Here is a 15,027-nt window from a genome sequence, read left to right as displayed (position 1 = left end):
AGGGAGCGTTCAGGTGTCCAGCAGTGAATCTGAGCATTAGACAGAGTCAATAAATTCACCTAATGTACCTCTTCATAACAGCATCGTATAGCCACAAAGTTATAATCAGTGAAACTTACCTGAGGTTCAGATGGAGCGGTGAAGAAATAGCACTGATGGAGAGACTCAGTGTGCAGCAGAGGAGAGGTCTCTGCTCTCACTAACAGGAACGTGAGGTGAGTCTCTGCATTGTGTGGACGAGGCTTTAGGACCCCTTGATGTTGTGTTATTAATAACTTTTTAGATAGCATGTTCCCTCTATTATCACCATTCCCTAAAAAGGCCGCTGTGTGCCAGAGTGCCGGTTGTGTTGCCAAAAAGGTCCAGATAAAGCCACAGTTGCTCACAGACAATGATTCACACACACAGGCACACCACACACACATTTTCTCAGCCTTGTATGGAAACCTGCCACTGACACAACACAGACACACAGCTCTTATCCTCCCTCCGCTGAGATAAGTGATGTTAAAGAGTGTGTGTTCATCATTCAGGACTAGACGATGTGTCTGTAGTGTGTAAGCGAGGATTTAAAAGACATTTATGAGACATTTGTGGTAATAAAACATTTTATTTCTTAGACAGGCAGCATCTTGCCCACAACGACACAGAATAAAAATGTATTTTGGCCGATTAGATAAAAACATCTCCAGAATTCCCACTACTGTAATTCAATAAAAACATCTAACATTAGCCTGAAGACCCTCACCTGTTTAAAGTGCTTTAAGAATTACACAACGTTAAGGCAAATAGCTGTTGTTTGAAAGCAAATACGCCACTTTTCTCCACCTCTCATGTCTACTTTGCTTTTCACTCTTTTCCAAGTATTTGTACTTCAAGAAGCAGTGCTAACATGTATGATCGAAGCCTCTTAACTTAAAAAGCAGTATCCCTGTTTTCGGTCCTCTAAAGCTAAAACTCAACTCATTTTTTTTTCGCATATCTGTTCTTCCTGTGTGCTTTGGCAATGAAGAAAGAAAAAAAAAGAAAAATACATGAAAAAGCTTGAAGAAAGAATCAGTCGTGGCATCCATTAATCTTCTAGTTGTCTTCCTCTTCTCCTCGTCTTCTAGATCAAAGAAATACAGGCACAGAAAAGCAAAAATAAATACATTATTATTCCATATTTAAATTAAAAGTTGTGTTAAAGTTATTGGCTTCCTCAGTGCTGCCACTGTCATGTCACTACATGCAGTAATTTTACCTGTCGGGTAATCTAAATCGGCGTCCTTCACTTGAAGATTTTTCCAGGGCTGGTTTTTGGGACGCAGTCCTCCCCGCTGCCCTCAAACAGGCTCCTCTTACTGGAGATGTCCACGTTTCTCAAGTCCTATAAATAGAATACAAAAATGCACGATTAACCACGACCACTGCTGCTGTATGTGATGTAATAGTCACAATGCAACGTGATCTGGAGCCGTTTACTGACGGGAGGAGAGCTCAGACAAGACTTTTTAACTTTGGGGATTAAAAAGTGGATTTGTTTTCGCTCCTGTTTATTGATCAGGCAGTTTTATTCATGTTGAATTTAATCTTGTTCACTGACTTCCCTAACCCGGAAGTAGCAGCAGTGACCTAATGAAACACATTGTTTCAGCAGTAACAAAAGCAGCAGGAACAAAAATATATATCCTGCTCAGGACATACAGTATATGTTAAAGGGCACTACTGCCCTCTAGCTGCCAGATGCTACACAATCAAGTAGACTTACTGCAGGACTGTTTGGAGACCCAGGTTGGTTGGTCTTGTTGAGCCAGCGGTTGATGCGGTCTGACATTCCTGATGTGAAGCTCCTAAATTCCTGATAATGACCACGAGAAGTGAAATAATAAGATCATGCTCATGATAACAGTGCATGCATTGATGGCACATCTGATACAGGGAAAAAAAAGAGGATTGTGAGTAATGACTGAACACACCTGTCTGGAAACTCCCGGGCTGGTGGGGCTCGCTGCCTGCTGCTCCTTCTCCTTCTCAAAGAGGCCTCTCTTCCTGGACACCTCTTCCAGCAGACACAGGGTCCTCTGGGTCACGTCTGGAGATCGCATTGCTTCAGACTTCTAAATACATACGGGAAGCAGGGTCAAGAACAAACGTCAGCAATAAAGGAGCAAAATAATCACTTGTTTTGTGACTTCAAAATTGCTGCGTTAGAAAGAGTTATTATGTTTTGCTGACCTGCGCAGCCTGAGCCAGTCTCTCCATCTTCTCTTGGATGGACCTGGATGAAATCCTCTGCCGAGAGCTGGACGAGACAGAGTTCACACATATTCACATATCCAGCTGTTTACACAAATCTGACTAAAATAATAAATAATAATTAAAACTTTTGGAAGAGGTGCAAAAAAATGCATTGGCTATAAAAACTCACCTTCTTTGAAAAGATGATGCTTTGTCTTCATCTTCATTTTGGTCCTGGTCCAAACCCAAGAATAATAAACGTTAGACCCGCTTTAAATCATCAATGTACAACTTTAATACAAATAATATGGATTTTAGAGTCAATAACATTTGGATTCACTATGATCCATGATAAAAGTCAAACATAATTCAGCCAATCAGCCCAAATTTAAAGAATACAAGTGATGAAAAACTATAAATCTTGCTAAGAAATTAAGTAACATAAAGCTAAAAATGTAGCACTGTGTTAATTTGATCATTTAACTTTGATTCATGTTAACTTTAGTTTCTTTTTTTATGTTTGATTAAAAAAATAGCAGCTCCCACTTCTCCAAAAGCATTATCATCACTATTATTTAACATCAGGTTAAGGCAAATTGTCATCTTACTGTGTTGGATTCAAACTTCTTGGAGGCGATCCTCACGCTCGCACTACAACAGAAAAACAACAACAGTCAGAAATCAAACTGATGGATACAGAGAGGCTCAAAATAAAGACAAGAATGTTTGCTCACCTCCTCTGCAGAGGTGCGCTCTCCTCCTCTTTCTTCCTCATCATCTGTGTATAAGCGAGCATGTGAGCTTACAGTCGTCTAAACACCAGCAGCTAATGATGAGCACAGTCGCCCAGTCTCTTGTGATGTGTCAGGGCGTTAACAAAGCAGCCAGTCAGCAGTAAAACTCAGCAGTAAATATTGCTTCAGCATAAGCCCGAAGCTCGACTGGCACAAGCAAATGACCCTGAACTGATAGTCTAACAGCTGATGGGAGATTAAATCGTGCTTTAACAGTCAAATGGGCAAAAGTTAATGTTGGAGAATGTGTGCATGCATTTGTGTGTGTGTGTGTGTGTGTGTGTGTGTGTGTGTGTGTGTGTGTGTGTGTGTGTGTTTACCCTGAAAGATATAGTCCTGGAGCTCTGTCTGACGAACGCAGGTTTGGTCGTCTGTTCAAAGTTGCCGTCGGAGGGAGAGCCATTCTGAGGGGAGGTGAAATAACTTTACTGCTTCATGAAATCAGGTTAAACTATCCCAAGTCAGATGAACATCTCCTCCATCCTTCAAGGCTGTTTACTTTATGCATCCATGGGGCCAATTATTTGTTTTTATCAGCACAAATGCTCCAACTTCCCCTCCTTTAACACCAGAGGGTGCTGTTGCTTTATTGCATTGATGAGCAGCAGCGTCAGCACATTGCAGCCATGACACATGCAAAACATGAAACACGCACTTATGTTGCAAATGACATCATCTGACTCTGTGTGTGTGTGTGTGTGTGTGTGTTAAAATACCTCCTGTGTGTGTCCGTTCTGAACGGGGCTCTGAGCTCCCCTCGGTGAGGGACTATGGCAGGGCGACGGCCAGTGTTCTCGAGGTGACGAGGGGCCCGTCGGAGAGCGAGGGCTCATGGGAGTCGCACACCTGCTCGTGGAGGGACTTTTGTCGAGCGAGATGGAGACAGAGCTGCAACACCAAAAACACAAGTGAGCTGAAAGGCCAGCTGAAGATGTGAAGGGAAAAAAAACAACCAGTGATCGAGAACCAACTCCCAGTAAAGCTGCAGGAGAATCAAAGTCTTTAGTGCACCGGTCTCCTGTTTTCTACAATCTCTGTCCAAACTTCTAGGGAATAATAAAGTCAGTCAACCATGTAAAAACTCTCTCAAACAGGTAATAACATGTTGATCCTTTAAAATGATGATGGTAACATCATCAAGCTGACAGATCATCTTCATCTTTCATCTTATGAAAAAGTATATCTCTGATTTACTACTACTTACTTGTACGTTATGAAGTATTCAGACCCCTCAGGTGATCTGGGACAGGTTTACTGTGTTCCCAGGAGCTTTTAGTTTCTGTGCTTCCCACCTGCAGAACAAGCCTCCTGAATACTGTGTGTCACCGTTTACTGTTTACCGTGGCTTTCAAATAATAAGATTAAACTTATTAATTTTTTTTTAACCTGTAACTGAACCAATGTAAAGGCAGATGGGTTCATTAGTCTGTATCCATAGCATTGTGCAATCAACATTTACTTCTACTACATTTACTACTACTTAACTTGAGTATTTTCATTTAATTACTTAACTTCCACTCCACTACATTTAGTTTGATAACTTTAGTTACTAGTTACACTGCAGATTCACAAAATTCAGTGTGACAATTTCTCGTGAGTCCTACCATGAGACTGTGTGACTACAGACAGAGAGACGTGGCTACATCAGAGTCAAAAGAGTTTTAAATGAATTTATTCTATCAGCAATTTGACAAAAAACCCAACAATACCAGTAATACCAGCCCTGATAGTGGGTCACTACGATAACTGGTCTTTCCTGCACCCTAATCAACGCTCTCCTTTCAAAATATTGTTTTCTGCAATGAGTGTCTGCCCTTCTAGGGGATGATAACGTTAGTCTACCATATCAAAAGCCTCTTGAACAGATAATAATATTTTGATCTTTTGAGAGGCTGGCAGCATCATAAAACTGAGAAATAAAAAGTTAGTATCCAAACAGAAAACCAGGCAGCCTCCATGTTATGTTATCTAAAACCTTCTGTTTTAGATATTTTTCCAAACTATTTTACCAGCTGGTCTTGGTTAGACAAAAGTCTGTCTATGTGAGATAAACTTCAGGTATATTTTAAGTTTCCAAATGTTATATTAACTGCAAATCTCAGTAAAGAAATGTCACATATGATTTTTACTTCATATGGTTGATTATTATAACAATAATCAAAGCCATTATTGGGGAATATCTTTCTTTTGGTTGCTATTTAACCGTTCAGCTACTCTATTCTTTCATTTCCGTGTGGGGAATCAATAACCTTTATCTTATCTTAAAAACAATCTTTTGTCTGCATTTGATCTTTCCCAACCTTGCTGCTAACCTATGAAAAGAACAAAAGACAAAGTCGTGCACATTAACCTGACAAACTTGCGAGCCGGGTTGGACGGCGGCTTGGGTTCAGGATCTTTGCCCGACGATTCTCCATTTTCGTGCTGACAAAGACACAAACAGGGGAGACAATCAACATGGGCACACAACATAGAAGCTTTTGTGTAGAGCCACAGGAGACACACCTTGTATTACATAACACTGTACGGTTATGGCCTCATTTGCAGACACATTGAAATAAAGCCACCTGTAAGTGTAATAAAAGATAAAGTTCAAATTGTGACCTTAAGTACGCCTTATCAAAGTTTATAGATGATTTGCATGGTCACTTGATTCAGAGGAAGAGTCCAGTCCTGTGCGGTTAACACAGTCATTTCCTCAAATTCTTTTATCGATCTATATATTCAGACGCTTGTATACTCAAAGAAAATATACCAGAGCCGTTAAAAACTAGCATCATACCCTCTCCCTCTCTACGTCTGGCTTTGTTCACTAAAACATTGTAAGTCCTGAACACTAAAGGGAAAATTTGTCGAGTTGTTGTTGTTGTAAAATGTAGAAAATGATTAACACGACCTTCTCTCTGTGTGGGGTAACAGTTAACTGTGATTAACCACACTGCAGGGTGGCACTGTTGGTAGCACTGTGTTATGACTGAGTGAAGCATTAATAGTTTGGATGTGAGTCAAGGTTTGTTTGTCCGCCTGCCTGTCAAAGGATTCGGCTGTCAGTGAAGGCACCTCCGACTCGTGTTTAGCCGTGCTAGCGGCCGTCGGCCGAAATATCACAAAAGCTACAGAGTGCTGCAGGATTAAGTCCTCAAGCCCGAAAATCGGTTAGCATTTTTGTGCTTCCATTTTCCTTAGCTCGAAGTCAATGGGTTTTTTGAATGGGGTTTTGGTTAGATGCCTGAAATAAGGTCTTTTGTCGAGGAAACTAGGGCGATGCTAACTTCCAGGTTAGCCGACAAAAATACGTCTCTGCAGCAGTCTATGAGTGCATTGCCGTGACTTTTGGGACAGACTTTCATGTTCCCCAGAGGATGAATCCTAATCACTTTGCTGATCCCCTGACTTTTACTTTAGCATCACCAGCAATCAAATGTTTCAGATTATCCCAAGAGATATCTTAACATCTGCTGCATAGATTTGCATAAAATTTGGTACAGACATTCACGGTTCCCAGAGGATGTATCCAGATTTCCCTTATTAGATCCATGCTTAAAATCATCATTGTAGCATTGTCACTGTAAGAATGTTAGCATGCTAAAGTTAGCATTTAGCTCAAGAATGCTGTGCTTGCAGCCTTACAGAGCTGCTAGCATGACTGTAGTCTTTTAGTCATGTTGTCTTATGAACTCCATCAGCTTTAAAAGTAAAATGACAAATAATTCTTTGCATAAATGACACGAGTGACTCCATCTTACTTGTCTATTTGTGATGTTAGCGCTGCTGCTGCTGGTGGTGGTGGTGGTTGGACTGTATGAGGCTGTTTTTAGGGGTGGTTGTGGTTTGGACGTGGTTTTCACAGATGGCATCACACCATCCTGGTCCTCATCCAAGTCCCCCAGTAGCTCTACCCTGGCTCCTCCTCCAGCTCCTTCACAGGACTCTGCCTCATCCTCCCCTAAATCCTTCTGTCGCCTCAGCGTCTCCACGTGCCTCTTCCTCCGCTTCTCATCACGGACACGCAGCATCTCCACAAAGTCCAGCTGTATCTGCTCCGCACTGAAAACAAACAGGGTAGACACATGTGTATGACAGATATGATGGACAGCCCTGTTAGTCCTGTGTCTGATTAGGTTTCTATTTCCCTTTGAAGACTGCTTCTTCTGCAGGTATCATGCAAGGTATCAGGTTTGTTTGTGCATTTCAAAAGCAAACAGATGACAGTATACAGATGACACACTCCCTTGGGGCAAAAGTGTAAGAATTCTCTCTTTATTCTTCTGAAACCTATCCACCAAAAATGTGCACCATCAGAGAAGATGGACTCTCCCTATGGCCCTCTGAGATACAAGAAACAAAAAAAAAAGAAAGGTTGACGAGAATAAGGGAGAGTAAACAAGCCAGGAGAACATACCTGCAGCGACAGAGTCATGTTCAGGCAGTCTATAAATCAAGCTTTGCCAAGTACTAAACAAACTGTACTTTACAAGGGGAAAAAAACGTGAGAACAACCTGCTGAGCCCCTGGGACGTCTCACTTGTGGAGTCCTTCCCGAAGGCGCTGTCACCGGTGGGCATTGTTTGACTGAAATCAGCATCGGGGTCGGCGGTGCTGCTCGAGTCCCTCACCCTCCTCCTCCTCTCCCTCTCCACCTCCTCCTCATCCTCCATCGTCCACTGGCGTGCCAGGCTGAGGACAGAGAGGACGTGAAACAGAAACAGAGACAAAAGTGAAGATCATGAGGTCAACATGAAAGTGTCTTAAAATCTGCAGAAATGGATCCAGTTAACTGCTTGTTGAGGAGAGATTGTTGTACTAACGGTTACACAGAACCTGCTTTACTAGTTCATCCACTGTGTTTGAATTCAGTTCATTGCCTGTGTAAGCAACTCTAAATCAAATATTCACTTTTAGGATGATATGTCGAAAACAAGTCATTAGTCTGTTGGTGCAGCAGGTTAAGATTTAAGGGTAAGATTGTACATATTTTCAAGTTATCTCTAGACTTTAACCTGAGAAGAGCCAACTGTGACTTTATAGCATATTATAACATCACAGCAATGGTCTGTAAAAACAATAAAGACAGTAAAGGAAACAGAAACTGCTTCTTCAGGCTCTAAATGAAAAGTATAAACTCATTTTCTGTTCAAGATAGGCTGCTTGGCTGCGAGAGTGAAGCCAGAAACCTGCTCTTTCTTTCTTTTAAAGCTAGTTCAGTGAATAAACTCCATACTGTCTGATGTGAGATGGTGCTCACAGCCACAGGTGTCATATTCTCCTCAGATCTAATCTTACCTGGACAAAGCTGACCAGTTCTTCCGACTGATGGACATATTGGACGAATACAATGTAAAAGTTTCCAGGTGCACTTCCCCAACACAGTAAAATGAGTAAAAGAGTCGACTGACTGACTGACTGTCTGACTGTCACTCTGAAGGCGGCAGTCAAATTACAGCCGGCACGACACAAAGCAGTCCACCTTTACCCCGGTGCAGCTCAGCGAGATGTCACGTGACAAAGGTAGGCTCCCCACCTGAGGGAGAGAGAGAGAGAGAGAGAGAGAGAGAGAGGGAGAGAGGGAGAGAGAGACACAGAGAGAGGGAGAGGGAGAGAGAGAGAGACAAAGAGAGAGAGAGAGCTTCTCCATGTATGGTGGGAATGTGGCATTTATGATAGCTGTGAGAGTCTTTTGTGGCCGTGACATGCGGCTTTAATAAAAGTGAAATAAACTAACCTTTTTGAATTAAAGCTTACACAATATGCAGCTGAGTAATCTAAAAACAACCAAGGTTTGTGTTGGTGGAAAGCAGCAATTTAGCAGTAATTACAAATCAACCAATCATGAATTACTGTGTAAGTATGTTTCATTTTCGAGAGGACAGTTGCAAAGCAATAAGACACACACATATTAAACTGACAGGATTACAGGCACAAGAATAACAAAATAGAATTAAAACAGAAATGAACATAAAACAATAAAGTCAATCTGTGAATAGAAGGAAGACATGTCATCTGAATGGGTACACTTTATAATAACCATCATTTATAAATAGTAATTTGATAGTTTATTAAACTTTAGTTAAAGGTGCAGTATGTAAGAATTGGCCATAGACTACTCAAAACAATTAGGGGGCAACATATCACCAGGGAAACGGCTAACTGCTGCTAACTGTAGCCGCCGTTGCCTTGTCAGCTCAGATAGAAGTGCATTTACACCAAGCCCACAGGAAGAGCGCCAGGCTTTGAAGCCGGTGTTCAAAGTGGTCAAACAGTGTAATTACAACTTCACATGATGCATCGGGGCCCAAAAACACTTTTCCCATAAGCTTACATGTTCAAAGAAGCAGCTGAGCATCACAACCCCGGCAAAATGACTTGTTTTAATATCATATTTTAAGAAGTTAGCCTACTCGGTGGCCGTAAGTCTCTTGTGAGCCCCACAACGCAGACAGTCCAGGTCATTTATACCTGGGAAGTCAAGCTTGTTTTGGCTTCATGCGCCACTGAGCAGCTTTCATAGGAGTGAACAGGGCCCTGCCTCTGATGCTGTATCCAGATTTTAATTGTTAGATCCATGGTTTTCACTGCAGGCTCAGGAACTTTGGATTGGGATGAGCTGGATAGGATACTCACTTCAGCAGATATCTCTGCAACTCAATACCTAGACGTCATCACGTTGTGTTATTTCCTCACATTCTGTTGATAATTTTTGTTGATTTCTATTCACATTTTCACTTAAATTCTTATAAACTGCACTTTTAATAGTTATTTCAACATTACCAAACAATAAATACTATACTGTTGAATATTGAATAATTGATCGACCCCTTTTATACAGCAGAGATAGACATTTAAATATACGTATAACTCAATTTTAGTTTGATATTTATTTTAATATCAAATACTTGAAGACTTTTACACAAATACTATTCATATGGGTGACTTTCACTTATACCAAAGTAATATTTGAACACAATATCTTCATTTTTACTCAAGTATGACTTCTGGGTACCCTTTCCAACACTGGTTTTGATGTTGAGTCTCTTTACAGTGTGAGTCAGACTGTTTGCTCTGCTGTGTGAGGGAGGCCACACCTTTCACTGGAGCCCAGTGTGTCGGACTCTGACCCAGGTTCAGGCTCTGTTCAACACACGCACACCCTCCACCTCATCTGGCCCTGTACCACACCCGTACCTGATATATTCTGTGCAGACATGATGCCACAGTAAAAATGTTTACCCACTATTATGATTGCAGATAAACATACAGATCCTCCCTGTTTTGAGTGTTTTGGCTAACATGTGCCTGCTTCAGTCATATTTGGAGAAGGCTGGCTTCTAGCTTCCACCGTTAAGATGCTATCTTATGAAACTAGTTTGCATGTCACTCCCTGGTCAAAGAAGCAAAGCATGCACCAGCGCATGCTCAGTCGTCCTAAACACCGATGACTGAATTCTGTGTGTCCGTGTAGTTGCTGTGTTTATATCACACGTGTGACTCTGCAGGGAGAGAAAACTGTATTTGGTGACACATGACTGCTGCAGGTTCTTTGCATCCTCCCGATTAGGTGATAATGATTAAAGTGGCTTTCAGAGCATGCTTTATGAGCATGCAAAACAGACAGCAGCTAAAGACGGCTGTTTTACAGCTACGGACAGGATGCTGCTGTGACAGCTGGCAGACATATCAGCAGAAGTGCCTCCGTGTGAGAGGAGACCAACTTCATGTTTGTCTATATGTTCTCTTTACAATCCTGTAATACATGGCTGTGTGGGGCCTGCAGGCCAAAGTTGGCATTTCAACCTGATTTTCTTTCTGTGTTTAGGGGATGTTTCAGAGACACATGCTGGAAAAATAATTACTTTTAAAGCTAAAAATGTTGATTTTTTAAAAATATTTATCCATTTAGAAGTTAGTTTAGTTCATTAAAAACTTTACTTTGGAAGGATATGTTGCAAAAAGAAATGATAACCTTAAAAATATCATTTATAGGCTGGAAAGACATTTTTATTTAACTAAAGAAGATTTTTATATTCTGTTTTGTTCTTTTACTCTCTTTCTTCTGTTTTATTCATATAATAATGAAAATACTATATAAAGATGAAGTAGGATCAAGGATTAATTCATTAATGTATTTATGTTTGTTTTCTTTTTCTTAATGTTTTGTTATGTATTTAAATTGTTGGGCCTGCTGATAAAGGTTGTGATAATATATGTGTGTTTGTATCAGGATGTATACACCGATTTTGCATTTGTTTTATTGTGATTTTGGTGTTGTGTTCAGTAGTTTTGCAGATTGTTGTGCTGTCCTTTGGACCAGGCAATTTGCTAATTAGTACCAAAAACAAAGAACAGCTGCAACAGATAATCCAAAGTAGTGGATAAATTGAGATTTTGACCTGATGACGGTGCGAGATGAAACATCAGGGGATCAAGAAAGTGATTACAATTAATCCTGAGTGCGATATGAATATCTGTACGAATTTCTTGGCCATCCATTCCACAATTTATTTTCGTCTGCACAAAAGAGGAGGGCCAACCGACTGACATTTCAACAGAGAACCGCTGATAGCATGGCTAAAATCACAAGAGGCTGTGCAACCATTAATCATTGGAGGTGATTTTACAAGTGTGGCTGAACAAAATCACATTTGATCCCAGTCTGGGATTGAGCACACATTTGCACATAAAAAATGTTGTGTTTTATTGTATCACATAAATCCAGCTGACGAACTGCAAACCATTTTGTTACAGTTTATAAAAACAGAAGACATGCTTACAGTCTTTTCACCATGCAGATATATCAAAGATGGCCTGTTGCATCAGTTACAAGATTATCTACGTAGTCTCCTAGACACACAGCCCAGTCACAAGGATAAAATGTTGATGGTTAACATCTTACACATGTACGTGCACCATACTGACATTTCTACAAAATGTGTCAAATCACGTTTGCATTACGTGTTTATGACCTTACTTTCATATCATGAGGTGGGGAAGATGTTGGTGGAGTTACAGGTGAGGAGCAGTGACCACAGTTCAAGGCTGTGTTTCATTTGTACGTTACAAACCACTGGATATTTTAAGGAGACCTCGGGACTCCACCCGTATTTGTAGTCACCAAAACAGGTATTTGAAGCCTAAACATGATGTTTTCCTAACCCTAACCAAGTTGTTTTTATGCCTAACCCAACGAGATCAAAAGCACAGCGTTGGCACAACATTAGATTGAAAATTTAACCTAAAGAAATGTAAAGTTTCAAAGTATCCTTGGTTTGCAGAAACATACATTTCCAACATTTATTCTGGCGAATGGTTTGTCATACAAGCTGCATTTTTTGACATTGCTGTACAAATATAAGCCAAAATCTCTGGGCTTCAGGCGCAATATCAGTTATGAGAACAATACGAATAATAACACGTGACACATACTGTAAATAAAGTCATTTTAACACCATATCAACGAACAGCAAAACAAATCAGTTCTTAAAGAAAGTGGGTAAACCTTTTCGACAGTGTGGATACATCTTTACACCTCCGCTGCAGGAGCATGCACAAAAATGACAGCAGTGGACTGATATGCAGGACATGCAATAGACCGATTCAGACGTTAGAGGAGTGTTGTCGCTCACATGACACCAGTGAACCTTCTGTGTTTACTGGGCAGGACCCTTAGCAGCATCGAACATCTTCTTCCTTCCCTCCATCCCTGACATGGCCTCCACGTTCTTCCTCCAGTCGCTGTCCTCGACTGGCCTCTTCTGTGCGGAGACACAGCAGATAGTTAGACGGTTGTAAGAGATGGTGTGAAAGAATGGGAGCAGTCGTTATTGTCGGTGAAGTAGAGCGGGTTCACAAAATCTTATTATCATTATTGTTGTGTCTAAGATCCATGATGTCACCTGGGAATCCCCGGTGAGAATACTGTATAACTGTACAAGTATAACTGGTTTACACACAGATACACAGCAGCACCTGTTAATCTGCACATGCACACACTGACCAGTGAGCAGAACCGGGCACAAAAGCTTCTCTTCTGTGTACAATGGGATCATTGTCTTGTGTGCCGTACACACACACACACACACACACACATACAAACACATGGTCGCCGCCCTGCAGTGGCCTGCTGCTCAGTATCTCAAACACACCCTTCACACACAGAAACACACTTTTCAGGTGTTCAGTGGCGCTTACGTCATGTGTGTATCTGAAACTTCACTTTGCACGCTTGCCCTAAGGAAGGCGCACATCGTGCTGGGGCCGGTTTGATTGTGTTCTGTGTGTATGTGTGTCTGTTTTTCCCTCCAAACGTCACCTTCTCAGTGTCTTCTTTCTTGACAGATTTGAGGTTGGCCCGGAGGTCCATGGAGACTTTGTGCTTGGAGCCCAGCAGCGAGCGGAGGATGGCGTCAGCAGACACACGAACGCGTCGGAGATTAGGCCTCTTGAATTTCCCCCTGAGGTCCAACACCTTTATGTTCAGGTCTTTAATCTGGATCAGGGAAACAGGAGTAGGAGGGCGATTAGAATTAGTACAGCACGACTTTCTCATGGTGACAGTTATGCCCGAAGAAAATGGAAATGGTGTGAGGATGAGGATGTTTACCTCACGTGTGTTGAGCATTACTTTAGCTTCAATGTCATATCGCTCCTCATCCACCACATCTACCTTGACATGGAGCTCCCTGCAGAGGTCCTACACATATGCATGCATAAATCAAACACACCAATGTTTAGATCTGGAATCCACTTTACAACTTTTCATGTATTTGTATTTTTAAGCAAAAGGGTTAAAATACACCCTCTCACAACATTTAACACTGTTTTTTTTAAACATATAACTTCTCCTATGTGTGTATTTTTGCAGTATCAGTCCCTGAGTTGCAATTACAAAAACATAATCGGTCAGCTGTGATGATGGTCCTGGAGCAACATTAATCATGATGCTTCAGGAAAGGCAGAAATCTCTACAGCCGATCTACAACTCGCACCAAAACAGCCTAGATGAATAAAAAGCACTGGAGGAAAGAGGTCAAATACATGTTGTTGATTTTGAGGTGAAGTGGCCCTTTAATTTCAGAGAATTGCTGCTGAATGTGGCTCATTTCACTAAAAGATAAATAACATTTGCCGCTTCTGTAGCAGCTTTTACAGGTTTTAGATCATTGAGAAACCAGCTGAAGGACATGAGAGAAATCAGGATATTGGAGGACCAGTTACCTGAAGCTGTGCAAGACTCAGGCCGCTGGTGTTTAGAGGAGGAGCCCTCTCTGCCAGATACTTATCTTTCTCCTCCTCTTTAACCAGGATCTCCTGTTCCAATTCCTCCTTGGCCTTTGCCACCATCAGACTCTGCACACATGACAACAATTTACTTTTTCTTTACATGCGAGGTGAAACTTTCAGGTGTTACAGTTCAGACCCTGGGTGTTCAGATTCAGCACAGCTACTCACAACATGACCTCTGCTGCTCTCCTCTGGTCAAACACATGTATTACAATATCATTTTTATCCTTCTTACCTTGAGCATCAGCTTCCTGGAAGCTGAGATCTTTGGTTTCCTCTGGATGGAGACATGATTCAGGAAAGGAAATTGCCAAAATAATTAAAATGCTTGTACTTCACTTGCAATACCATCTGAATTATTTCTCTTAGTATTATTTTTTTTAGCATTAAGAAATATTTCTGTTGTCTTACCTCTGGCCTGTAAAAGAAAGAATGGACAAGATTTAAAGGAAAGAAAAGACCAAAGTTAAAACCAAAAGAGCTCAGACATATTTGTTGTGTTCTTGTCTATGTGTGTAAATGAGTAAATGGTCTATAATAAGAACACAGGGCCTAATTACTCACACATGTTCAGGCATCCTGCTGATGAGATCTCACTGGAGGAAGAGACAGACGAGATTAGAAACACACACACATACACACAACAGCTGTCGGTGTCTGTTCATCAGCAATTGAAGGGCAACAACATCGACTTGCCACACTTCACCATGAGCACGCTCTCACAATGTGGAGCCTG

At 41.3% G+C, this 15,027-nt stretch overlaps 2 protein-coding genes across 3 annotated transcripts; both read right to left on the bottom strand.

Moving 5' to 3' along the window:
* Nucleotides 1-590: 590 nt before the first annotated feature.
* Nucleotides 591-8,408, bottom strand: lad1 (ladinin). 2 transcript variants are annotated; one of them, XM_073470396.1, is made up of 14 exons: nt 8,298-8,408; nt 7,515-7,691; nt 6,761-7,061; nt 5,365-5,438; nt 3,731-3,902; nt 3,335-3,418; nt 2,955-2,998; nt 2,829-2,871; nt 2,411-2,454; nt 2,218-2,284; nt 1,959-2,099; nt 1,751-1,840; nt 1,244-1,369; nt 591-1,108 (listed from the first exon to the last, which is right to left on the bottom strand). In XM_073470396.1, exons 1-13 carry the CDS (start codon nt 8,333-8,335, stop codon nt 1,271-1,273), a joined length of 1,374 nt encoding a protein of 457 aa, XP_073326497.1. In that variant the 5' UTR covers nt 8,336-8,408; the 3' UTR covers nt 591-1,108; nt 1,244-1,270. The 2 variants fall into 2 exon arrangements, with proteins under 2 accessions (XP_073326497.1, XP_073326498.1); XM_073470397.1 differs by having other exon boundaries at nt 591-1,105.
* A 4,125-nt stretch (nt 8,409-12,533) lies between these two features.
* Nucleotides 12,534-14,565, bottom strand: tnni1a (troponin I type 1a (skeletal, slow)). The gene is made up of 5 exons (XM_073470312.1): nt 14,527-14,565; nt 14,226-14,357; nt 13,612-13,701; nt 13,321-13,497; nt 12,534-12,763 (listed from the first exon to the last, which is right to left on the bottom strand). The coding sequence occupies exons 1-5, from the start codon at nt 14,533-14,535 to the stop codon at nt 12,659-12,661; spliced, it is 513 nt and encodes a 170-aa protein (XP_073326413.1). The 5' UTR covers nt 14,536-14,565; the 3' UTR covers nt 12,534-12,658.
* Between the last annotated feature and the right edge of the window lie 462 nt (nt 14,566-15,027).

This window comes from Pagrus major, chromosome 7, assembly GCF_040436345.1.
Source record: "Pagrus major chromosome 7, Pma_NU_1.0".
In the NCBI taxonomy this organism is placed as follows: Eukaryota; Metazoa; Chordata; class Actinopteri; order Spariformes; family Sparidae; genus Pagrus; species Pagrus major.
The sequence above is the reverse complement of the archived record's forward strand: the minus strand, read 5'-3'. Positions and strand labels throughout refer to the sequence as shown.